Below are 26,231 nucleotides of genomic sequence, written 5' to 3' on the forward strand. Positions count from 1 at the left end.
GGTACAATTTGACGTTTCAATGATGTATGTATACTTTTTGGGATTCTTAGATGAAGCTAATTAACATATCCACTGCACCCACTTATTTTTTATGGTGAGAACATTTAAAGTTTACTATTTTAGCAATTTTGAAATATACAGCTTATCATTATTAAATATACAATTATACATCATTCTGTAGTCACCATGCTATGCAATAGGTCACTAAAAGTAATTCCTACTGTCTAACTGAAACTTTGTACCCACTAATCATCCTTTCACCATCCTCCTCTTCACCCTACCAGCCTCTAGTAATCACCATTTTACTCTCTATTCATCTGAGATCAACACTTTTTTAGGTTCCACATATAACTGAGATCATGTGGTATCTGTCTTTCTGTGCTGGCTTATTTCACTTAACATAATGTCCTCCAGGTTCATCCATGTTACCACAAGTAACAGAATTTCCTTGGTTTTTTTTAGGTCTGTATAGTATTCTGTTGTATATAGGGGCTACATTTTCTTTATCCATTCATCTGTTGATCGACACTTAGGTTGCTTTTATATCTTGACTATTGTGAATAATGCTGGAATGAACATGAGAATACAGATGTCTGTTTGGCATTCCTATTCATTTCATTTGGATGTACACTCAGAAGTGAGATTGCTGGATCATATGGTAATTCAATTCACAATTTTTTGAAAACCTCCATACCGCTCTCCATAATGGCTGTACTAATTTATATTTACAAAAACAGTATACCAGGATTTTTTTCCCCCATAGCCTTACCAACATTTGTTATCTTTTGTCTTTTGAATAGTAAACATTCTAAGAGCTATGAGTTGATATTTCATTGTTGTCTGAATTTGTATTTTCCTAACAGTGATGTTGAGCATTTTTTTGGGTATTTGCGTGTCATCTTTTAAGAAATGTCTGTTCAGGTCCTTTGCCTATTTTTTAATTGGGTTGTTTACTTTCTTGCTATTGAGTTGTTTGGGTCCCTTATATGTTTTGGATATTAGTCCCTTAACAGATACATGGTTTGCAAATATTTTCTCCCAATCCATGGGTTTCACTCTTCTAATTATGTCTTTTGTTATGCAGAATCTCGGTAGTTTAATATTATCTCATGTGTCTATTTCTGCTTTTTTTCTGTCTGTGACTTTGGGGTCATACTCAAAAAATCATTACTCAGATCAGTGTCCTGGAGCTCTTCTCATACATTGTCTTCTACTAGTTTTACAGTTTCAGGTCTTACATTTAAATCTTTAATACATTTTTTTTTTCTGCTTATGCTGTGTAATGATAGTAATTTTATTCTTCTGCATATGGATATCCAGTTGTTCCCCTTTATTGAAGATACTTTCCATTTCCCATCGTGTGTTATTGGCATCTTCGTCAAAAAATCAATTGGCTGTAAATGTGTCAGTTTACTTCTTTCTGGACTTTTTGTCCTTTTCCATTGGTTGATATGTTTGTTTTTAGGCTAATACCATGCTGTTTTGGTTACTGTAACTTTATAATATATTTTGAAATCAGGTAGCATGATGCCTGCAGCTTTGTTGTTTTTGTTCAAGGTTACTTTGGCTATTTGGGGATTTGTAGTACCATAGGAGTTTTAGGATTTTTTTCCTGTTTCTGTAAAAAATGACATTGGAGTTTTGATTGGGATTGCATTGAATTTATAGGTCACTTTGGATAGTATGGACATTTTAACAATATTAATTCTTCTCTTCCATGAACATGGGATATCTTTCTATTTATTTGTGTCATCTTTCATCAGTATTTTATAATTTTCAGCATATTGATCTTTTAACCCCTCAGTTAAATTTACTTTGTAAGTATTTTATGGTTTTTGATGCCCCAGGAAAGTATGTCAGCAGATGTCTTCAAAAGTAATGTTGTGTCAGAGACGGGCCCAGAATAACTGTGTGATATTCATGGCTTTAGTGTTGGGTCTTTATGACAGGATTTTGGCTGGTCATTGGACCTTTGTCTTACTTCAAGGTTTGAAATATGAATGATTCAAGTTTTTGTATGGTGTGCTATGTCACTGCAAGCATTTTAAACCTTATTATAGATTGTTTTTAGATATATACATTTGAGATAATGTTAGTTAAATGTAAGCAAAATATTTCAATATCCATTGATTTGGTGACTATCCTGAGTTTGTGGAAAATTCAAAGTCAGGTATTTTTCTGGCAGCACATGCTATTGAAATGTTCATTCCACCTGTGAATACTGGTCACCAATTCAGCGAATGTTTCCTTGAGGTGAATTCAGCAATTGTGCAGTGTTTTCACTTTCTCATTTACTTCCACATATCTCTCTACTAACTTCCTTTGGCAAACATAAACCAGAAAACATTCATTTAAAAGGAGATGACTCAGGAAACAGTATCCTAAATGTAGAGAGAGTTAAAACAAGAGGGCAGATAACGTTTGTAAAAGATGAGAGAATTAAGTCATTTAAGCCAGTGAGGAAAGCAGCTTTTAGATGGAATATTTAGAAAAAAAAACATGGTTAGTATTTGCTTTATGTGTAATGTCTAATGAAGTTGTTGGCTAAATAAGATTATGAGTTAAGGTAAGCTTTTTCTTGAAACTACATAAGTTTTGAAAACTCACATTTTTAGAATTGTAATCTGTATATCTTTTCCCTTTTTCAGAGAAAAGGTGATAGGCTCAGGTGACATGCTCAGGCTAAGATAAATCTTCTCAGCTTAGATGACAGAAACAATAGTTTAAATTGTATTTAAAATGTATTAACACTGTAGTTGTATCACTTTGTATTTCTGTTAAGCAATGCATTTGAATTATTCTAAAATAAGTGGTTATTCCTGAATTTTCTTTATATTGCCATTATTTTAGTTAAAAAATTTTAAACTTTAGAAACAACAAATTTCCTTAAAATAATGACATTTTAGAAACATTTTTAAGAAGAATATTAATACAATTCTAAAGAGTTAATAAAATAACAGAATTTTATTAGATGATAGCAACTTAAAATAATTTCTAATTAAGTAAAATATGAATCATTGCAGTGTCTTTTCCACTAAACAAGCATTTAAAATATTTTACAGTTTCACATTCTGTGTAGGGCTTGCACAGCTGAGTTGAAGCACAGACTGAGAGCTTCTAAGGAGACAATTAGGGTTTTTTACCTTTTATTATGAAAATATTTTCACTCCAAATGTTCTCTCTGTGTTTTTAAAGGTACTGTAAAAAACAAAAACAAACAAACAAAAAAACTCTAAGGAACAATAGTTGTCTTCTGTTAAGAACATTTAACAAAAGGACCTGAGGAAGTATTTGAGCTGAGATGTGATGGAGAAGGGCAAGCGGCAGTGAGTGGTTGTTGGACAGTGGGCCAGGGGAAAAAGGCGCTTTGGAAGACCCAAAGGCTGGTGGAAGGAACAATTGTGATAAGACTGAAAAGCTCACAGTGGGTTTGGAGAAAGGCGCATGTATGTCTTAGGGTAGATATGTACCAGATATGGCTGAGACTTGGCTGTGTGAACTGGGGCCAAATTGAATGTCAAGCATATTCTGTGATCTGAAGTTTTGTGAGCAGAAGCACGATCTGACCTATCTTTTGCTATGTATCCCTGATGGGAGGGTCTATTCCCTAATCCTGGACCTTCTGCTCATTTACCTGGGAAAAATGGATACCTGGTCTTGTTACTCTTGGCTAAGTAAGGGAGTATCACGTTTTGACAACCTTTTGTAATGATAGAAGAGAGAATGGAGGAGATGCTTTAATTCTGACAATATGCCTTTATTGATGAACGAATAAAGGTACTCATGTGGGGAAGGCCATCTAATGTTTTAGATTTTTTCCAGATGCTCTTTATAAATAAAATTCTATTAATCTAGATGTCTTTAGTTCACACTTGATACTAAAAATATAGTGACTAAGCTAAATTAGGCACCTAGACACTGGGTGCTGGGCTGAGGTGAGTTTAGGGAAGCAAGGCAGCACCACGAGGACCTTGCTGAGGTTACAACATTAGTTCTTTGGAACGCTGCAGCGATTTTTCAGCTTCAGGGAAAAGACTTTTCATAAACAATTAACTAGTGTCAGACGACTGTGGTAGAACTGCTTAAACAAACTTGGAGAACAAATTTTTATGAATAAACTTTTCAAGGATGTTAAAAACATTTACTTAGAGATAATGGATATGCTTTCCTCACGTCATCATTGGTTTATTTATAAAAGCAGTTCTTTACTTTTCAACATTGTTATATTCAAATATTTGTTGTAACAAAAGTGCATTTCTTTACAATTATTCTGTAATTTGTAGTTAATTCAAACTTCCTTCTATCATTTAGACTGAATTACTAATGTTTTGGCAAGTTTGGTGATTTAATTTTATCATTGTTTATACATATTTTTTCTTCTCTGAACATTGAGCATGACTGTGAATCAGAGTGTTACATTCACAAATAATAGTGTTCTTGCACTTTTTTTTCTGTGGGAATAAAAATATTTATGATTTAGGAAGAAAGTGTATTTGCATGAATCTATTTATCAATGAAAAGAGCAAGCTGTTTACTTGTAATAAATATTTATATATGTGGATTTGTGAAATTTAAAGGAAACTATTTCCTTTAATACCCTTTTTTAACAAATAGGGTTTGTGATCATTCTGGAGAATATACAAAAATAAAGTATATATCTTGTTTGAAAATAAAAAAAATGTGATTTAGAAGGAGATACTTTCACGGACTTAGAGTTATAGATAAGCTAAAAAGTTGTTGAGAGCTATTATAGTACGAGTTTTCTTTCTGCCTAATCAAACGTCTTTTAAAACTTCTCATTTCCTAACTTGTTGTCTTATGAAAGTGTTTTCATAAAGATGCTAACTATTAGCAGGGCGTAATGGCTCACGCCTGTAATCCCGGCATTTTGGGAGGCCGAGGCAGGTGGATTACTTGAAGTCAAGAGTTCAAGACCAGCCTGGCCAACGTGGTAAAACCTCATCTCTACTAAAAATACAAAAATTAGCCAGGCATGGTGGTGCATGTCTGTAATCCCAGCTACTTGGGAGGCTGAGGCAGGAGAATCACTTGAACCTGGGATGGGGAGGTTGCAGTGAGCCAAGGTCTTGCCACAGCACTCCAACCTGGGTGAAAGAATGAGACTCTGTCTCCAAAAAAAAATTTAATAAAAATAAAGATGCTGACTATAGTGAACCCATTCCCCTCTTTTGTTTGGGAAGGATCTGGACACATTTGGTTAGGTCTGAGTGAGAGGCACAATAAGGGTCAGAATTTTGTGTGGTATTATTTTGACTGTGTTGCTTGAGATATTGCTAAGGCTCCTTCCTGTTTGCATGTTCATGTGTGGGTTTTGGTAATGGGGACCCCTGTCTCACATTCTTAGGAATGGCCCAATGATCTGTATAGATACCCTTTTCAGAAACCAGTAACAGCCTGTAAATCTTTTGAGATAGGGCTGAGCTTGCACACTTTAGCTGACTTAGCTTACCAGGCAATAGACATTATATACATGGTGACCTCTCTAGTGTGTTTAGATGTTTTATTGACTGACCCTTAATGCCTTACCTCTCATGATGTACATCATTGACCCTGGGAACTTGTAGCCCTCAGCTAGACCGGCACATCCTGGCATAACACATTTCTCTGTCTAGTAGTTTGAAAATCACGTGAAGCAAACCCTTACTAATTTGAATTTCACCAACATCTTTAATAAGAAATTAGCTCAGCAATTAATGTAAATTAAACTGAAAAGGGGAGTAAATTAAGATACAACTTTAGAAAGAATCTTCAATATTGATTCAAGTACAAGCATGCACAAAGGACCATACATTTTTAATCTGAGCTTAAATTTCTGCATGTCCTGAGTAGTTATTGATACTGGTGGATTTGGGACGGTCTCTAAGACAAGACTCTTTCTTTAACTATTGGTCTATAGTTCTAGTTTATTTTTCCTATCAGGCTGACCTGATTCTATTGACTTTAAAAAAAAAATTGTAGAGAGATATTGGACATGGTGAATGAGTGGCCTTCAGAAATTACCAAGTGTGTGCTGCTATAGCTAAAACAGAGGCTATGTGTGTATATGTGTTTTCAGCAGCAAGTACTCTTGAGGTTGTTAGTATTTTATTCCCCATGGATTCCTAATAGAAGGACAGCTGTTCCATTATCTTGTACAAATATTTGGCAATGGAATTCCCTTATTTACTAACTATAAGTAACATAATATTTTTAAACCTCCAATCACTGGGAAAGGAAAAATAAACAACTGCCATAAAGATACTTAGCACTGAAAGTTTGCAGAGTTTAGTATTTGACAGGATAGAGACTGGAGTTTATCATTTATCATTTAGTGAATGTAGGCCTTTCATCAAACTTTTTGTTTATTAAAAGTGTTGGCTATGTAGCATGTAGATAGGAGTCAAAAGGCCCCATGTTTTAAAAATATTAAAATGTCCAGTAAAGGATGTTATATTTTGAAATAACTTTTAGTTGGGGGGAGATAAATCACAGGTTGTATCAATTTTACAAGATAAGCAAATCTGACTTTTGTGGTTTTAAATCATGTTGAACGTTACTTATGAAAAAACTCTGAGTTTTTAGTTATAAATTCAGAGAACAGTAAGTTAAAATAACTTTCTGTTGTTTATACTTTTTACTTTTCTTTCAGTGTAGTAGATTCTTATTGAGGGGGATTCTGTGATACTTGGTTAATTATCTGCTTGCTTGCACAAAAATAAACTTATGTAAAAGTGTTCAAGGAAAACATTACAATTCTTTTAATGTAAAATTCATTTGCAGTGGCATTTATATAGAAAATCAGTTTGGAAAACAGTTGCCTTTTGTATTTGTGGTGAGTTAGATATAGGGTTTTTGTTTTCTTTAGATAATATATATCATAGAGTCCTCCCTTTGTAAAGTTGAAAGGAATGAGGGTGTTAAGTTTTATATGTAGAGAGTATATTTTCTCTAAACACGCTCTTAGTGATTGAAAGTATCTTTTCCTATGTTCTTCAACTGCTTTTACCAAGTTTAATACTTTCCACAATACAGGCACTCAATAAATTGATTGGCTTTGTTAGAGAAGATTGCTTTTTTGTCTTCATTAGATGAATAAAAGTTAGAAATGAAAATTTTAAAAAGTCAGTTTTCCCCAAAGTGAAAGTTATTGGAAATACTTAATACAAAAGCAAATATTGTCTTTTTAGAAAGTTTGTTAATACCCATTATTATCAGTAAAGAAGACGTGAAAAGAAAAAAATTCACTTTTTCATTCATTCAGAGGCAATAGAATACAAATAAGCAAAATCCAGACTATCATTGAATGAAATTGACAATAACAGAATTCTAGGTTCTATGATTTTGTGAGTGAAATGAACATGGAAAATAAACTCAAACTGATTTGGGCAAACTGTATGCATAGTTTGTTTTTTTGTTTTTTTTGTTTTTTTTTTTTTTTGAGATAGAATCTCAAAAAAATGGAGTGCAATGGCGCCATCTCGGCCCACTGCAACCTCCACCTCCCGGATTCAAGTGATTCTCCTGCCTCAGCCTCTCAAGTAGCTGGGGCTATAGGTGTGTGCCATCATGCCCAGGTTTTTTTTTTTTTTTTTTTTTTTTTTTTCATTTTTATGGGGTTTCACCATGTTGGCCGGGATGGTCTCGATCTCTTGACCTGGTGATCTACCTGCTTTGACCTCCTAAATGTATAGTTTTAATAGGCAATATTGCAGAAGAGTTTCACATTTCAAAGCAGGGTCTAGCCTCAGTATACACTTTTTATATTTTTGTTATACCACTTCTATTTTGAATTACTGAGGATACATTTAGGGAAAGGAAGACTGTACCTGAGCAGTTAGAATATTTCCATTCTCCATTCACCTCCTTTACCTCCCATAACCCTGAAGTATAATTGCGCCACTTACAATTTTCTATGTAAAGCATATTCAAAGTCCTTCAGCTACGAAGTCTTTTCTCTTTGGTGTCAAGGCCTGCGGAGGGCTATTGTTTGTTTTAATTTTGTTTTTACTTTTATCAGTGTGCTCCAAGCACATAATTTAGAGAGCTAATTTAGTTCCAAAAGGCTTATGATGAAACATTGCAGTCATTCATCCTGGCGTTTTTCCACACCCAAAAGGCAATTGTTTTCAATTTTGTTTGAGCAGATTCCTTTGGAATTTACTTCCATATCTCCAAATCATATATTTATGTAATATCTTTTAGTTTATATAGTTTTTAGTTTTGGGCACTATCCATTGGCTTCTACTTATGGAAGATGAAGAACTGGCAACCTTTCCTGCTCTGCCTCCCACCATACTTCCTATCTCACCTCAACTCAGGTATTTCATAATTATGGTTAGATTGGTGTTTACATGATTATGACCATGTAAATGCTGTTTACAGCTGGATCCGATAAAGTACTGGGTTTACATTTTCTTTCTGGAACGATCTGTTGTTTTTCTTGAAATTCATCAATTTCTTTGTTTTTTGTTTTTATGTGTTTGTGTTTAATTCAATTCTGAATTACTTCCTTCTGTTGTAAGTTTTTTCTTTATATAGTCAAATATATTGGGCATTTCATCGAATATATATATATCTTGAATATATATATCTTGAATATACATATATATCGAATATATATATATATCTCAGAACATTCTAGACTTGCTCCAACCTAGGCTTCCTGAAGCTATTGCCATCATGGGATATCCTTTTACTACCATTCTGGAATTTCCTTTGCCTCCCTTTTGTGTTAGTCCCTCTGTTTCCTGGATTCCAAGTCATTGTCCTTCACTGTTTAGTCTCTCATTTTAGGAAGCATGTCTTCAGTAATTTCCAGAAAAAAACATTCATAGGAGGTTTTTTAAAGTCTCTGTCCCTGAAAATGGCTTTATAAACCCTCATGCATTAATTCTGATGGCTATACTATTCCAGATTGAAAATTACTTTTTCCTCAGAATTTTGAAGACACTCATCTGCTGTCCTTAAGAAGTCCACTGCTATTTTGGTTTGATTTGAGTCTTGAACCTTTGTAGGAAATGTATGTAAATTTGACCTTCAATTCTGTGTTTCTAGTAGTGTACTTTGTCATCTACTATACCTGCTGTCCCCAGTCCTGACTCTCTGCTTTAGTGTCTCCACTTCCTCAAGCACCTCTATTGGTGAAGGTAGGGTAGTCACCCTGCTACATAGGATGGGAGAGGGGCCTGTGTTGGGGGGGAGGTCTAACTTCTTCCTAAATGGGGTTTTCAACAAGTCCTTCTCTCTTTATCCCCGCCTCAGAGCTGCCAATACGTGAGTATTTTGGGGACTCTGTGATGTGAATCAGGTCTTCCCACTATTGCTTTATCATTCACCCTTTGGGGGACTGCTGAGAAATATGTCACTGTGCTCTCTGCTTTGCACTTTTCCAAAATATACTCGCTGTTGTCTCCTTTTCCTTTTTTCAGTTTTCTCTGGGATTATGCCTTTTAAAATATCCCTTTACTATTGTTTTAGTGAAGTTTCAAGGGGAAGAAGGGATAAAGGCAAGTGTTGAATCTGCTTTCTTTAGGGGGAAATCCTAAGGGGTGGTGGTATCAGGGAAGCAGATCATTTTTTTTTTTTTTTTTTTTTTTTTTTTTTTTTTTTTTTTTTGAGACGGAGTCTCACTCTGTCACCCAGGCTGGAGTGCAGTGGCCAGATCTCAGCTCACTGCAAGCTCTGCCTCCCGGGTTCACGCCATTCTCCTGCCTCAGCCTCCCGAGTAGCTGGGACTACAGGCGCCCGCCACCTCCCCCGGCTAGTTTTTTCTATTTTTTAGTGGAGACGGGGTTTCACAGTGTTAGCCAGGATGGTCTCGATCTCCTGACCTCGTGATCCGCCCGTCTCGGCCTCCCAAAGTGCGCAGATCATTTTTATAAATAAATGTTTCTTTAAGAGAAGGGCCTTCCTTGAGATTTTACTATTTTGACTGCATACATCTAGTGATGTGAAATAACTTTAAAAGTGGTGGGGGAGTGGGAATGAATCCTCTTTGTTTCTACAAGGGGATGCATTTACCCACACATCCCCAAGGGCTTAATAGGAAGGTGGGTGTCCTGCCCTTCCTTTCCTCCTCAGATACTTCCAGCGGACAAAGGGACTAGTAACATGTCATTCTGGTCATTCTGTGACCAACCTCAGTTTATTTAAGATAACAGACAAATTGATTTCACTACTTTTAAAAAAGAAGTGGCGTTCCCCACCCTCCACACCCATCCTGCTTTAGTTTTGTAATAAAAATGTTTTGGAAAATACCAAATACAGTCTCACTGGACAAGGGTTTTACTAAAAGTTCATGTAATAGCCTTTGGGATTAGACACCCTTTTGTGGGGGTGACACTGATAGTCTCAGGAGGATGAGCAATTTTATACACTGTCATTCTCGTCCTCTAATCCTAATTACCTCTACTCAAGAAACATATATTAAGTGTCTGCTATGTGCCAGGTAGTGTGGTAAGTATTTAAAACACAATGATACCTCTTGTTCATGTTGGAGTTTGTGTTCTAGTAAAAATTATGATATGGTTAATAATGGCTACTTTTTAGGAACTGCTTACAAGGAAGCAGCACTTTACCTTATGGATTCTTTTTCCCAGCATTGCAAGGTAATTTTAACATTCTCACTTTACAATTGAGGAAACTGAGGTGTAGTGGTTTGCCCAAGACTAGCCAATGGATATGTCAAGTAGCCAAAATCTGAAGCCAGCTCTATTTTACTTCAAAGCCTATGTTCTTCCATTTTTACAGCTTATTTTTTTTTTAAGTCAACAAGACAATTTCACATACATTGTTTTATTTAATCTTCTATTACCTAAAACATGAAGGCACCCATCTTTGAACCGAAAGTTATTTATTCTCAGCTTCAGTGACTTGGTGAAAAAATATGATTGATTACATCATTTAGGGGGTGTATCCTATGATCAGAATGCTGTGTTAGATGCATTTTTTTTTTTCCTAAATGTAGGTTTAGGAATAAAACTTATTTGTGGAACACAAATTTTAGTTGATCTGTAGTAGGGAGCTTAGGTATTTTCAGGAACTCTGTATTGAACAATTTTTCAAAGCAAGTAAAATAGTTTGTAATGGAAATAATGACATTCTAATTTCCTGTATAGACACACATTTATTCATTCTTCATTTGTTTAAAATGTTTAGATGGTAGTAGCTTGAGATGGGGAGAGTTTGCATGTTACTCCCTTTCTTTCACTTGTAAGTTGCGTTAAATGTTTAAAGGCATACTGGATTATTACAGCATAATCTACAGAAAAGACACTGGTAAAAGAGAGGCAATATTGAAAATAGAAATGTATAGGCAGAAGTTAAGGGGAGTCAAATGTTAATAAGACACTCAAGTTTCAGATTACAGAAACCCAAGGGAATGCTGAAATTGGTCTTAGTTGGTAAACTGGTCATTATTTCCACTGACATTCCACCCAGTACCTGCTGTGTGACAGGTGCTGCTTGGACAATGGGGATAAAATAATGTTTAAGAACAAGATCCTTGCCAGCCAGAACTGATGACCTGGCAGTGGAGGGAGCACTGTGACTTATGAGTAGGGCAGCCAAATGGTTTGTAAGCCAAAGTCTCTGAGACCTGAAATACAGCAGACAAGGAAACCCCGACACACAGAGGGAGGGAGAAAAGTAAAAAAATAAAGAATAGGAGGTAAAATACTGGAAAACAATGATGAGGAAGACACTGTGGCACACTGCGGAGAATGAAGGCTACGTATGGAAAGAGAGGACAAGTCATTATGGATGTTGTTTCACAGACTAGTACAGAATAGCATTTTTTATAATGCTTTCCATTTTCCAAAGCATTTTCACATGTATCAAATCAACCTTGATGGAAACTATAAAAGGGGGTTCTTTTTTATCTTTATCAGGCAGATAAGCAAACTGACACAAAGATAGTTAAATGGTTTGCTAAAGATCACACAATATGTTTCAGAGCTGGTTTTGAACTGAAATCTAACTCCAAATTCAGAACACTTTTCATCATTCTAGAAAGAAAACCCTCTAGGAGAAGAGAGGGTGAGTTGCTCTGCAAACTAGACTGGTACATACCATCTCGTTAAACCATATGCATTGGGAAAGCAAGAAACACGAGGAAGACTTGCTGCCACCATCAGGGGAGATACATACATGTTCCCAGAAATGTTGAAGATAACAGGTGTTTGTGTAGTGAAATTGATATGGATGTACTCTTCATACCATAACACAACTCAGCAGGAACTGTGTTTCATTCTGGGCTAATTTTGTTATTAAATTAAAGATTAGCATCATGCTTTATAGATGCTTCAAATCTAGCTCTTAAACTAAATAGCAGCTGAGTGATTCTCAGTGCAATAATCAGTGTGAGAATGACTTTATCAGGGACTCAGATCTCACCACCAAAGAAAATTTAGGGGTAGATGCAGATGGTCTATTTATCCTGTATTAAGGATGAATTTGACATTTAATGTTTTCCTTGGAATTAGAACATTGGATGTTTCAGGCTACAGCAATAATAACAAAGAAAAGACAGCTGACCGTGAAGCTGCAACATCATTTGTAAAAATATTTTATTTGAATCAAATTTTAAATTTAATTTATTCCAAGAAAGTGTTATAATGTTGATGAAACTTGTCTTTTCAACCTCAAAGTCAAACAAATCAGCGTTCCTGAGTGTTAGTGGAATAAAGAAAAACAATTATTTTGTTCGGGAGAACTGGCATCATATGAACCCATTGGAAATCTGAAAGATACAGTCATTTTAGAGCTTTCCCAGAGTTAAGAGTGTCCAGCTCATAGGAAACTTAGCCCCTCCATACCAATCATGGGCTACATTTGCAAACTGATTAATGACTCCAAGAGGCAGAAAATGAGAGAATATTCAAGTAGGATTTAAAAGGTTATAAAACCTGTCTAGAAATTTACGTGGTTATCCTCCAGGCAAAGTCTGGGAATTTCCTATTTTCTTTATAATCATCATCCATGTCCGTGTTTTATTGATAAACATAGCTTGCCTTTTCAGGGATGCTTTGGTTTTCATTGTAGCCAGACATCAAATATGAAACGAATTTAGGTTAAGAATCTGAGATGCAAAAAATGTCTCATAGTTTAATTTTTCTCTGGAGACTCACTGTCTCTAAGGGCCTTTTCTTATCAAAGATTAGAAAAGTGATCTAGTATGTGGTTACTGAACATTTGGTCTCTTTGTAACATAAGATGCAAATATAATATTTTTTATGTCTAGAAATCTCTTAAGTAAAGCATTAAAGAAAGTTTGGAGAAAAATTGGCTTGAAGTACTATGCTCACAAAATTTCTTCTAATCGTACTTTTAAGGCTGAAATCTTTAAAGTAAGGCCTAGAAATAACAATACTTTGAAATGATATCTGAGTATATTAAAGCTGACCATGAATACTATGTATGCCAAAAATAAAAGTAGCTTGCAAAATGAGATCCCCTTAACAAAGTACTACTTTATCCTTTGAACCAACAGTTATTTTGAAGCTGTGTTATTGTCTGAGAGATTATGCAGTTATATATTCTTTATTTTTTATATGAAAGAAATAGGAAGGAACCATATTAAAACAATAGCAATGATTTATATTTTTAAATCATAGGAGGTGTGTTATGGTAGTAGAAAATCAGCCCCGTTTTCTGTATCTTATACTCCACTCCCCCTTTTATTAGCAAATATTATAAACAAAGAAACTTTAAGTTTGAATCCTGATGGCTCACAATCCTAATTCAGTCCACTTTTTCCATCTTCTTTCCTTCATTCTACTTCTGCAATCTTTTATTTGATTTATCACACCTTGCTTTTCTACAGGTCATTTTTTCACAAAATTGCTAGAATTATGTTTTTATAGTGTACATTAGATCATGCCACCTGCTAATGGGTTTGAATTACCCATGGAATAAAATCCAAAATCCTTTCCATGGCTCATAATGATCTGTTTCTTCACACCTCACAACGTCTACTTGCATACCCTGTATCCCATCCCACTCTTTCTGTGTGCCAGTTACTATTGAGTTTTTAACCAGCTAGCCCACCATGCAAGGCCACACACGTCACACTTGGTATTTCCTCTTCCTGGATTGCTTTTTTTAGAAGTCTTAACAGCATTGCTTCTTTCTTGTCTGTACTGACTCATTTTAAAGATCACCTTTATAAAAAGATCACCCAGTCCAAGGTAGCTCCGAGTCCTACTCAATATCATACCACTCTGCTTTGTTTGCATTTATTCTTCTACTTAACAAATACTCATTGAACACCTATTATGTGATGAGGAATGCAAGAAAGTACCTGCCCTTAGTAGAGCTTTCAGTCCATTGAAGGAGGATATTCACAAATCGTCACTACCTGGTACTCCCACCCTGACCTCCCACTTTACAGTGGGAATAGAATGGAATATTCATAATTGCAATGAAGTTTTATTCCTGCTGAAATTAGTGAGGATGATTTTTAGAGAGCTTGTTCTTTCTCGTATATTTGCGGCTTGCCTCTGTAAAATTACCCCCACAGCTGGGCAAGGTGTGACACAGGAACACAGCTATAGTGATCCAGTGCTCCCAAATTCATTATGCCCATTCTTGTGGAAGTCACATTATCTGCTGTTTGTGTTAATTTTCTTGTTTGTAAAATGAGGTGGCCTTCTCTATTTCACAGGATTCTTGAGTGAATTAATTGTGAAAGTACTTGATAAACATAGCACTATCCAAAAGTTGTTTTTTTCTAATCATAATAATGGTTTTCAATTCCATCTTTGGCTATGTAGGCTTCAAATCTACACTTTTTTTTTTTTTTTGAGAGTTTCTCTCTCTGTCACCCAGGCTGAAGTGCTGTGGCATGATCATAGCTCACTATAGCCTCAATCTCCTGGGCTCAAGTGATCCTCCCACCTCAGCTTCCCAAAGTGTTAGGATTACAAACACACACCACCATGCCTGGATAATTTTCTTTGCTTCTTCTTTTTTTTCTTTTTGTAGATGTGGGATCTCATTATATTTTCCAGGCTGGTTTCAAATTTCTGGGCTCGAGTGACCCTCCTGCCTCCCAAAACCCCAACGTTGAGCTTACAGGCCTGAGCCACCACACTCAGCCGAGTCTACATTTCTGATAGTTAGATAAACATTTTTATGTTAATCAAATAAAATTAGATTTTTTATCTTCCCACAGAGCTATTTACCCCTCCCAATTTCTCTGCTTTGGTGAAATACATCATTCTCCTCCATTCTAAATTCAATGAGTCTAATGCCTTGTCAATTTTCTTTTCCTATACCTTTTAAAATGATTCTTTTCTGCCTATTTGCAAGGCTACCATCTAAGTTCAGGTGCTCACTTCATCCCTCCTCTTGTGCTACCTTCTAAGGGATCTTCACCCTCCCCCTTAGCAAACTTCCTTTTTCCAAATCATTGAGAACTTTGCCTTTATTTCTTCAGTTTATAATGTTCCCCTATTCAGAACCTTTGAAAGATGCTACCTTAATGCCTACATGATGGATTTAAAATTCACTAGTGTATTATTTAAAGTTCACCATAATCTGGCTTCAGTCCATCTTTCCCATTTGATCGCTTCTCATTCCTCTTTCTGACCACCCCACTCCAGCTAGATGGATCTGTTTCCTGTTCCCTGATTCTTTGCTTGACTTTGCAGCTGCCTCTGCACACTTGTTCATGGCTTTTATTTACCTGGTATTCTCTCTTCTCTTCTTTGTTCCAATTCTTTTCACCTTTCGGAGCACTGCATATTTCTCTATTTCATAGGAATCTTGAATTTTTATCTCCATTTCTGTTTTTGACATTGTATTAAACTTTGTGTTATTTTTTGCCTATGCATGCCTTATCACAATTTTGATATTCTTTTGTATATCCCAAGTGCCTTCCCCATAATAGAAACTTACTATATAAAGTGTCAACAGTAGTTGAGATTTTGTTCTATGTTGTGCTTTTTCTAAGAATGCAAAGGAGACGCCCCACCCCCATTGCCTAGAAGAGTGAGTTAAAGTCTGCTCATGGGCAGAGCGTTGAACTTGTTGACTGCACCTCGTCCACTTTGAAAGGACTTAGGTCCCCTTTCTTGGAGAACTTGATTGAAGTGTATCAAACTAGAACATGTAAATTCTTATTTATCCTAATGAAAGTAGTGGCATTTATAAAAGATTTTTCTCAGGAGATGGCTAATAAACTATGACTCACTGAGATGAATATTAAATGTTATCTGCAGATATTTCTAAATTTGCTGAAAATTTCCCCATCTGCTTCTGAGGGGCTTCATGGAGACTCGCCTCTGTATTCTTGTTCACTAGGTAAACATAATACCAAGTTTGTCTTTGAGGAGCCTTTATTTTGGTACTATAATAACAGCATACTTTTCTGTTTTTCTACAGTACTTTGGAAGTTTGCTTGTCATTTTCTGCGTGGAACTGGCTTGTGGCGTTTGGACATATGAACAGGAACTTATGGTGAGTTCAAAATAGATATAACCATAATCTAAAACAACAGTTCAACCTTTTAAATTAGATACTTGTATTAGTTCATTTTTACACTGCTATGAAAGAACTGCCCAAGACCGGGTAATTTGTAAAGGAAAGAGCTTTAGTTAGCTAACAGTTCAGCATGGCTGAGGAAGCCTCAGGAAACTTACAATCATGGCAAAAGGTGAAGAGGAAGCAAGGCACTTTCTTCACATGGTGGGAGGAAGGAGAAGTGTTTAGCGAAGGGGGAAGAGCCCCTAATAAAACCATCAGATCTCATGGGAACTCACCCACTATCAAAAGAACAGCATGAGGGAAACCGCCCCCATGATTCAATTACCTCCACCTGGTCTGTCTCTTGACATCGACATGTGGGGATAGGGGGATTACGATTCAAGATGAGATTTGGGTGGGGACACAAAGCCTAACCATGTCAATACTTTAGAGTAATTTAGGCACATGATTATTAGTTTGAATGTTTATGCTACATGATAAGTTAATAGTCCCAATACTTCTGAAAGCTAACACTTTCTTTTCAGTGTCTGAAGCACATTTCCAAGTCATATTTTGTAAAATTTTCTTTGGTATACTCTGTATATGTCTTTAATTCCACAGGCTGCTTAAACATGGGTATCATAGACTAAAAATAGTATATGTTCTAAAATAATTTTACCAATTTTGGAGTTAATAATAGAAAAGATTCATATTCGCAAATGATTAGTCTGAAAATTCTTGAACACCTACATAAAGCCTTTTAAAATGCTGACTGCAATAGTGAACAGATGACTAGGAAACCTACATCTCCCATTTGCAACAGGCAGAACCATTTTCCACCTTAAGTAAGAGGTGTATTTGAAGCGTTGCTGTGTGTTTAGCACAATCTAGAAGTACTCTCACAGTTCCACACTTGGCTACTTGAATATAGCTCTTCATTTTTTCTCTTTTATTTCAGCAGTTGAAATGACTGGGACAACTTTTATAGCTAGCATAAATGAGCATGAAATTTCTCAGTCTTAAGATTTTTACTAGTCATGTTTGGCTTACCACTTGCACTTCACCCTTGCACTCACTGGGTATTATTACTTATTAACATTTACTTACTTCATTGAGGGAAATTAGTGCATTTATTGCTAGTGATGTCAAACGCTTTTGCATGTCTGTGAATGCTCTTTGTTTTCGTCGAGGGAGGCCAGACTTTTTCCCCATAAACTTTGTAGAGTAATTCTGTTTTAGTGAAAGGGTGTTTTTCCATGTGTAGTTCTTGGGCCATCTGCAGTAGGAGCCACCCAGGATGATTCTTAAAAGTGTGCATTATTGGGCTCCAGCCCAGATGTGCTCAGTCAGAATGGAGGGGAAGGCAGGGAGGAAAGGGCAAGGACTTGGCATTTGCATCTGTGACAAGTTCCCTGGGACGTCTTCAACATTTTAAAATGTAGTGACTCTCTAGAAGGGAGAGAGATTATATTGTATTTGTTTCAGAGTGAAGAGAGTCATTTGGCAATTGAACAGTAAAATAGAAGTCATTTCTGGTGCTGATATACTCTTCAAAGATTCTTTGGTGAATCTACCATTGTGCTTTGAGACTGTTTTGAATACTAAGTAGTAACCACAGACCAGTGGCTACTCTACACACTCCAATTTACATGTCAGTGATGCTTTGGCACACTCACACATATGTTTCTCTGTGAAGACACTCATGCTTCCAGTGTTCAGCAGCACTAAGCAAGTAGAGAGAGTTCCTGAAAAGGTGAAAAGTTAGCTCAGATTCTAACTAGTTGAATATAAAGTTCAGAGCTCTTATTAACATGAACTCTCCCATTAATATAGGAACTTGTTTGCTGTCTTTGAAAATCATGTTTTCTCCCCATCCCTGGAAATTTTATTAGGGGAGTGAAAAAGTACTCAGCTCCAGAGAATCAGTTTCTGTGGTTTACTGGTCAAAAGATTGTCTCTCTTACTTTTTTCTGTTTTCAAGTGATAAATGTGTCTCCCTGACATTTAAACCATAGAGAGTACATCTTATCGTTAGTTCTGGATCCTGTTACCTCAGCTTTTTATTGTGTTCTGTTTGGTAATTAAAAGGATTTTAGCAATTGGTTTACTTTCTTGTGGATTTTAAACATGGGCATTAGAGTGTATATGCCATACTAATATTTGGTAAATCTTCCAAGTTACAGCAAGTTCAAAATGAATTAGCTTAAGATGGTTGAAATGAAATGTTTTGATTTTAAAGTCATTCTAAGAAATACGAGGAAATTGAAATGAATGTATCCTTGTTTAGATACTTTCTTCTATTCTGTTAAGAGACCATCTACGATTAGCTCCTGAGTACTGCAGTACTAAATAGGTGTCCACTACCATTCCAGTTGAGGGCATACATCACTGTTTTGCTTTTGTAAATCTTTCCCATTACATCACCAGAATGGAGCAAGGGCTGTTTAAAAGTGAAATGTAAAAGCAGTTCTTTAAAAAAAGTTTGTCAGGTTTTTTATTGCTTTTGCACTAATAGCAGTGTGAATGAAAAGTACCATTAAAGTTTATTATCTGCCAAATTTTGCAGAACCCAGCCTTTACATAGAATGGGCTTTGTGCTTTTAGCTGTTCCATGCAAGGAACCAATCAACCTGTGTGTTACTTTATGGCCAGACCTCAGTATTTGTGCCAGAACCTCAATGGTCTCCTCTGTTTTCTTCCACATTTGGTCTCAGATTGATTGTGGTCACAATAAGGAAACAACCTGTATTTATTTTAGAAGGTAAAGTTTTAAAAAATTGATATATTAACTAAATCAAGTGACTTGAATCAGAAAATCTGCTTTCTCATTTCTGTTTTTTTATACTGTTCACTTTCTATTCGTTATTCCTTCTCTAGATAAAATCCGTCAATGATACAGTTTCAGATTGTACATTTCTAGATAATTTACTTCACTTCCATTTATTTTATGCCAAAGGGTTATGAGATAATACTAATTTATGGTGAGTAGTTTGACTAGTTCCCTGAACCTTGTTGAAGGCATATGAACACAGAGTACACCCATTTTGCTCATTATTTGGGGAAAAAATGTGTGGCCAAGTGTTTGGATGTTTTATTGTGTATTTCCAAGTAATCAAAAAAAAAAAAAAAGTTAACAAAGAAAAAAATGAAGAATTTCTGTGATCAGGAATTTTGAACTGCTTCTATTGACATGATTATCTTAAAAAATAAGATTTCATAATAATCTTAATCTCTAGTTCTGTTGGAGCCTTATTTGCTCATGTCTGCCTTTTTTCCTTTTTGGTTCTTGATCTTTGTGTTATTTATTGAATGTCAAGCTTGCTTTACTAAGCCCAGTCTATATTACTTCATAGATCAGATGGGAATGTCCATCCAGTTTCCCATAGTTGCTTTAATACTATGTGTGTAATGAGATTAGCATTTGTATACCTCAATTTCTCATGGCCCTGGAGTAAAATCATAGCTTGATATACTGACCAGATTTCTGGCCAGCAATGACTGTTGTATTGTATTGCATTACAACAATGACTGTGGTATTGTATGCCTAAAGCTCTGTCATGATTAAATACTCTGCAATAGACATGGTGCTAGGTGATTGGAGAATAGAAGCACAAAAATACTTTAAGAACTGTTCTTTCTTTTTTATTATTTTTAATTTTTTTATTTCAATAGGTTTTTGGGTAACAGGTGGTGTTTGCTTACATTAATAAGTTCTTTAGCGGTGATTTCTGAGATTTTCGTGCATCCATCACCTGAGCAGTGTACACTGTACTCAATGTTTAGTCTTTTATCCCTTGTCCTGCTCCCATCCTTCCTCCCAAGTCCCCAAAGTCCATTGTGTCATTCTTACGGCTTTGTGTCTTATAGCTTAGCTCCCACATATGAGTGAGAACATACGATGCTTAGTTTTCCATTCCTGAGTTACTTCACTTAGAATATTGGTCTCCAATTCCATCCAGGTTGCTGTGAATGCCATTCTTTTTCTCCTTTTTATGGCTGAATAGTATTCCATGGTATATAATTTTCTTTATCCACTCATTGATTGATGGGCATTTGGGCTAGTTCCACATTTTTACAAATGCGAACTGTGCTGCTATAAACATGAGTTTGCAAGTATCTTTTTCGTATAATGACTTATTTTCCTCTGGGTAGATACCTAGGAATGGGATTGCTGGATCAAATGGTAGGTCTACTTTTAGTTCCTTAAGGAATCTCCACACTGTTTTCCGTAGTGGCCGTGCTAGTTTACATTCCCACCAACAGTGTAAAAGTGGAGAACTGTTCTTTCTAAAATTCTAATATACCTCCTAATTACAACTTTTGAAAAAGTGTTGACAGAATTATCCCAGAGTGAGGCTTACCTTGAGTCAAAGTCTTTCCCTTTTTAATTCTTTCCCCTTTGTTTTAGTACTATTATCTGCAGTTGCTTAAAAGAGCAACAACTTCATAGCATTTTGAAGTCAAATTAAGGGCATTTCTCTGCAGAGGTTATTTGTTATATGAAAGTTTTCAGTATGTCTGTAGAATGTACAGTTAATTACTTGTTTGTGATTTCCTTGAGCATTAAAGTGATTTCTCATTTTTTTCGTTAGTACAAAATACCTAATCATTTATCACAAAAATCTACACACTGAGATTTTCCAAAAACTACATTGAATACTCTGAGCTAAATTTAGGCCACAAGCAAATATAAATTTAAAATAGTATTTGTCAATTATAAGGCATTCTGAGTGTGTGTGTGTGTGAATCTGTGTCTGTGTGTGTGTGTGTTATAGCTGTTGATATTTTGCTTTTTATTACTAGGTTCCAGTACAATGGTCAGATATGGTCACTTTGAAAGCCAGGATGACAAATTATGGATTACCTAGATATCGGTGGCTTACTCATGCTTGGAATTTTTTTCAGAGAGAGGTAAGTGCTGCAATTTCTGAGGTAGAGAGAGTGAAGTAAGTGGTGCACTTTCAAACCAGATGTTTAAAGCTTTGGCTTTGGTAATTTCCTCTGTGCTGAAAAATTAAGCCTATGATTCAGTAACCTCTGGTGCAATTCTTTCTTGAAAAATATCTTAAGTAACTTCATGGCCTGATTTTCCTCCCATATATACCATTTCCCTCCCATATATACCATTTCCCCTTTATTTCACATGGTTCACATATATTTAAGAACTTCTGAAAAGCCATTTTGCTAAATTATTGTGAAGTTTTCTTTTTATGACGGTTAACTTGATAAATACCCAAGTTCCAGACAAATAGATTTTTCATGACTTTTAGAGCTCTCAATATTTTAAACATAATTTTAGTTTTAAAAAATGATTGTTCTCATTTGGTACTTTGAAGTCAGTATATCATTAATGGCATGGTCTAGTCAGAAAGACCTTGGTTAAAATCATAGCTGTGCTGCTTACTGTTAAGTGAGCTTCTATGATATACATAACCCTGTTACGTCTTGGTTTTCTCACCTGTGAAATAGTGATAATAAAAATACCTATCTCTTCAGGTTGTTGAGAAGATTAAATGATGTCATAAGTTAGATTTCATTTAGCGTATGGTTATTAACAATAACATTACAAAGTATAGGTGCTTTTAACATTTCTTACCTAACTGCCATGTAGCACTGCACCCAACCATCTTCTGAAGTGGGGACTGTATTCAGATGTTTACAATTTGGTGACTTGAAGTTAACCATTGATCTTGCTTCAAACCAAGCTCTTCTTCCAAGCAGTTTCCTTGTAATTGAAGTGACATTCCCAGATGGATAAGTAGTTAATTTCCTTTAATTTATCTTAGTGTTAGGCCACAAAGCATTTGAGAATTAATATCTTACATGATAGACAGCAAGATCTCTGCTCACTTGCTTTGTCCTGGATATGGGCAGAGGTTCAAGTCTAGGACAATCTCCAAATCTGACTCTCTGTGTACAACTGTTGAGATGGTAAAATTATCATTGTAACACAGATTTCCTGTTTATTTAAGTGCTTCCTAACTTTGTTTATTTATTGTATATTTGTGCTAAAAACAACACAAAGAGAAAATAAGCATTAGGAAATTTATAGTACGTTATGTCAGCTACTGTCCTGAGTAGATGCTGCCCAGAGCTTGTTATTTTCTGGAATTTGTGATGTAGACAGTGATAATCCAGGTTAAAAAACAAAGTGAGTTTTTTTTTTTTTTTCTGATGGGAATTCCACCTAGATGGACAATGTACAAGTACTGCAAAAGATAGCACACTTATTTTTAGATTTGTTACATGGTAAGTTTCCTCCTCCATTATCATAAGACTGTTTTGTGTAAATGGAGATCTCTGAGAACGTGAAAGAGTTTTTTAAATCCCTTCTATTAGTTTGCTATGACTGCTTGCAGATGGCCATCTTCTCCCCTGTCTTCACATTGTCTTCCCTCTATATGTGACTATATTTAAATATCCTCTTGGAATAAGAACATCAGTCATATTGGATTAGGGCCCACCCTAATGACCTTATTTTAACTTAACAATCTCTATTAAACACTCTATCGCCAAATGCAGTCACATTCTAAGGTACTGGGGCTTAGAATTTCAACATATGAATTTGAGTGGGGGACACAATTCTAGAATAACCTATATTGCAGAAAGCAACTTTATCAGGCGCCGGTTTCCTTTGCTCCTCATTCAGTGCAATTCTGTGCACGTACCTCAACTTAGCAGACTCTCACTTAAGCCCCATTGACGTTTATTTAATGCCTTTTTAGAATACTAACTTTAAAAAATGTGTTCATTTATTTATTCTAACATAGTATTTGGAGCATAGGCTTTGGAATAGACTGTGCCACACTCTGGCCTGTAACTTTAGCAAGCTACTTGACCATCAAAGGGCTCAGTTTACTCATATGTAAAATGGATGGTATTTTCTAGAGCTTGACACATTAGCAAGAGTGGTACTATCTCACAATACAATATTAAAGGAGACAGGAAAATGACAAGGAGACGTAGACTACAGCAATATCTTGGTATGATGTTGGGCTTACTTAAAGGAATTCTCAGAAAAAGTTTCAGAATAAATTCAGTATCCTCCGTTGAAGACGGGCAATTCTATACAAATACTTACTAAAATAAAAATAAGTTCATCATTGAACATTATAGACTTATAATAAGAAAGAACATTATATACTTATATTTGAGAAAGTCATTTATGTAGAATATCTCATTCCCTGACAAAGACATATAAATAGGCTGTTCCATGCTGGATGGAGTTAGAGAGTTCCAAGAACTGTTCTGTCATCAACACAGAAAGGACTCATGTCATTAGCAAAGGAGAGAAATGAATTTTTTCTGAGTGTAAGGATTTAAAAAGATGGACGTGGAAAGTTAACCTTTCCTTGTTTATGATTTTTATGAAGTGAAGTCTTTATACTACATATATTATTTAAGGATATTTAATGTATCGTGTGAAATATGTGATGTCAAATTATTGACTAAATTTGTGATGTTTATAGTACACTCATGACTTTGAGAGCAAGTTTAAAGAAGAAAAATATATAGAAAGTATTTTTTAAGTTTCTCAAAATTTTAGTATTACCCATACCTTTCAGTAATTCATCATTTATAATCCCCTTAAGATGATTTTTCTTCTGTTTAAAAATCAGACATTTAGACCAGTGTAACAACACAGAATACTTTGTAGTATTTTCGTTGTTTCCTTTTGCATGAGAAGTCCAGAATTCTTCAAAATTAATTTTAGTTAAATTTTGAAATGGTGGGGGATTGTGATATTTTATGATACAATGTTAAACCTGAACATAGATTGATCTGTTGGACTGCATAACTTGCATAGCCAGTCACTCAGCAAAGTTCTCAGTGACTGCCCATAGTCCTTGTTTCTGGCTAGAGGGGAAAGAGCAACCTCCCTCTCTACTCAAGGACAGAAAATTATTCATCATAGGTAATTGTTCTGAATCTAATCTATAGAGGTCCTTAAGCAGTGTTTTCAAACCTTGATCAGAGAAAGCTTTTGCCAATCTTTGGGGAAGTGAGATAAAAAAGAAAAAATGTCAATATAGTTTTTCTTAACTCCAATTTTATTCAAGCTAAAGGCACACCATTTCTTCTGAGATTATGGTAATAGAGTATGAACATTTATTTCAAGAACCTTAGTTGAATCAACACTAGTTGGCCAGACCTATGTTTTTTTCTTAAAGTTTTTGGATATTTTACTGGCTGAGGAATCGATGTCTACTAACTTTTTGTGATGTGGGCTTTGGTCGACACATGTTTTTACAAAGATTACAGAAACTTTTAATATAATATTTGAATATGTTGAACAATAGAAAAATTTGTTTAACTGGCCCTTGGTGGTTAGAGGTTTAATAATGAAGGTAAGGTGTCACCTACTTGGGTTTGTTAGTGTATATGTTCAATCTGTTGCTATGTATAGTCCCTTGTAGACAAGCTTACAGTTAGAGAGTAAGTCTCAGTCATGCCTGATTTGTTTTTATGTGTTATGGGCATTATTACTCAGAATTCTTCCATTATGCAATGGTTAGCCATGGTGTTCCTTTACTACATTTCTATCATCAACATAGACTGTACACATATCATTAGGTGATGACAGATGTAGCTCTGGGTACAAAAATTTTAAAAAACTGATGTTTAATCTCCTATAAGTTAAGAAAATAGTTTTGTGGTTTCTGAGGCTGACTAGTGATTTTTTTTTTTTTTTTTTTTTTTTTTTTTTTTTTGCAGTTTAAGTGCTGTGGAGTGGTATATTTCACTGACTGGTTGGAAATGACAGAAATGGACTGGCCCCCAGATTCCTGCTGTGTTAGAGAATTCCCAGGATGTTCCAAACAGGCCCACCAGGAAGATCTCAGTGACCTTTATCAAGAGGTAAGGCCATATATGGTTAATTTATTATGCATAAATGTTTTCTTAGGAATAACTTTAAAGAATCAACAATATGCCAATGAAAGTTTCCTTCTCTGTCTAAATATAAAAGGCCTTAAAATTTTCTCTGATATGGGGAGAAGAAGAAGAAAGCTAAAAAAACTATAAAAATCTAAACACTAATCACATTTTAACAAAGGGAAGTGGGAAAGACCAGGTTTTGCAATTAATTGGATTTTGAACTGTTTTGTTTTGAATCAAGTTCCGACCGCTTGGGGATCCTTTGAAACAGACACAGACAGAGTATGTAGCTCACACTGGATATGCAAGAAATGCAGGGTTTGGCGTTCCTGGACAGAATACGTATTTTAAGAGCCTCCACATAGACCACCAGCGCATAGAAGGGGGGAGAAAAGAACCTCTCCAAAGAAAACGCTACCGTGCTACTCTTCAGCGCCCCCTGCTGGCTAATGATTAGTGATGCCAGTTTTAGTTCACTAAGTTTTATAAGTCAATCCTCATGTGCCCAAGAAATGTACATACTTGTGTTTTCTGGGAGAACTGATCAGAATAATCAGTTACTCCATTTTAGGAGAAGTTTTCCTATTCATTCAGTTTTACTGGTGATTTTCAAACTTTGTTAGCTGTAACATTCTATTTTCAAGTCTAAGACTGCACTGTCCTGTACCATAGCCAAATAGCTACATGTGACCATTTGAATTAAAATTAATGAAAATTAAATGTCTGTTCCTCTGTTGCACGAGCTACATCTCAAGTGCTCAACTGCCGCTTGTGACTAGTGGCCCCTGTCCTGGACAATGCAGATATAAGACATTTCCATCATCACAGAAAGTTTTGTTAGGCAGTATTTATCTGGAATGGAAATGCAAAATGTGAATCAGATAGAAGGG

The 26,231-nt window shown here is 35.5% G+C and overlaps 1 protein-coding gene across 2 annotated transcripts in view; it reads left to right on the forward strand.

Annotated features, from left to right (window-relative positions):
• TSPAN12 (tetraspanin 12) overlaps positions 1–26,231 on the forward strand; it is a 70,699-nt gene that overhangs the window by 26,106 nt on the left and 18,362 nt on the right. For both annotated transcript variants that reach the window (XM_010382295.2, XM_010382296.1), the window contains exons 5-7: positions 16,384–16,458; positions 21,268–21,375; positions 25,180–25,323. In XM_010382295.2, coding sequence (XP_010380597.1) covers positions 16,384–16,458; positions 21,268–21,375; positions 25,180–25,323 — 327 coding nt within the window. The remainder of the gene's footprint in view (positions 1–16,383; positions 16,459–21,267; positions 21,376–25,179; positions 25,324–26,231) is intronic.

This window comes from Rhinopithecus roxellana, chromosome 6, assembly GCF_007565055.1.
Source record: "Rhinopithecus roxellana isolate Shanxi Qingling chromosome 6, ASM756505v1, whole genome shotgun sequence".
Classification (NCBI taxonomy): Eukaryota; Metazoa; Chordata; class Mammalia; order Primates; family Cercopithecidae; genus Rhinopithecus; species Rhinopithecus roxellana.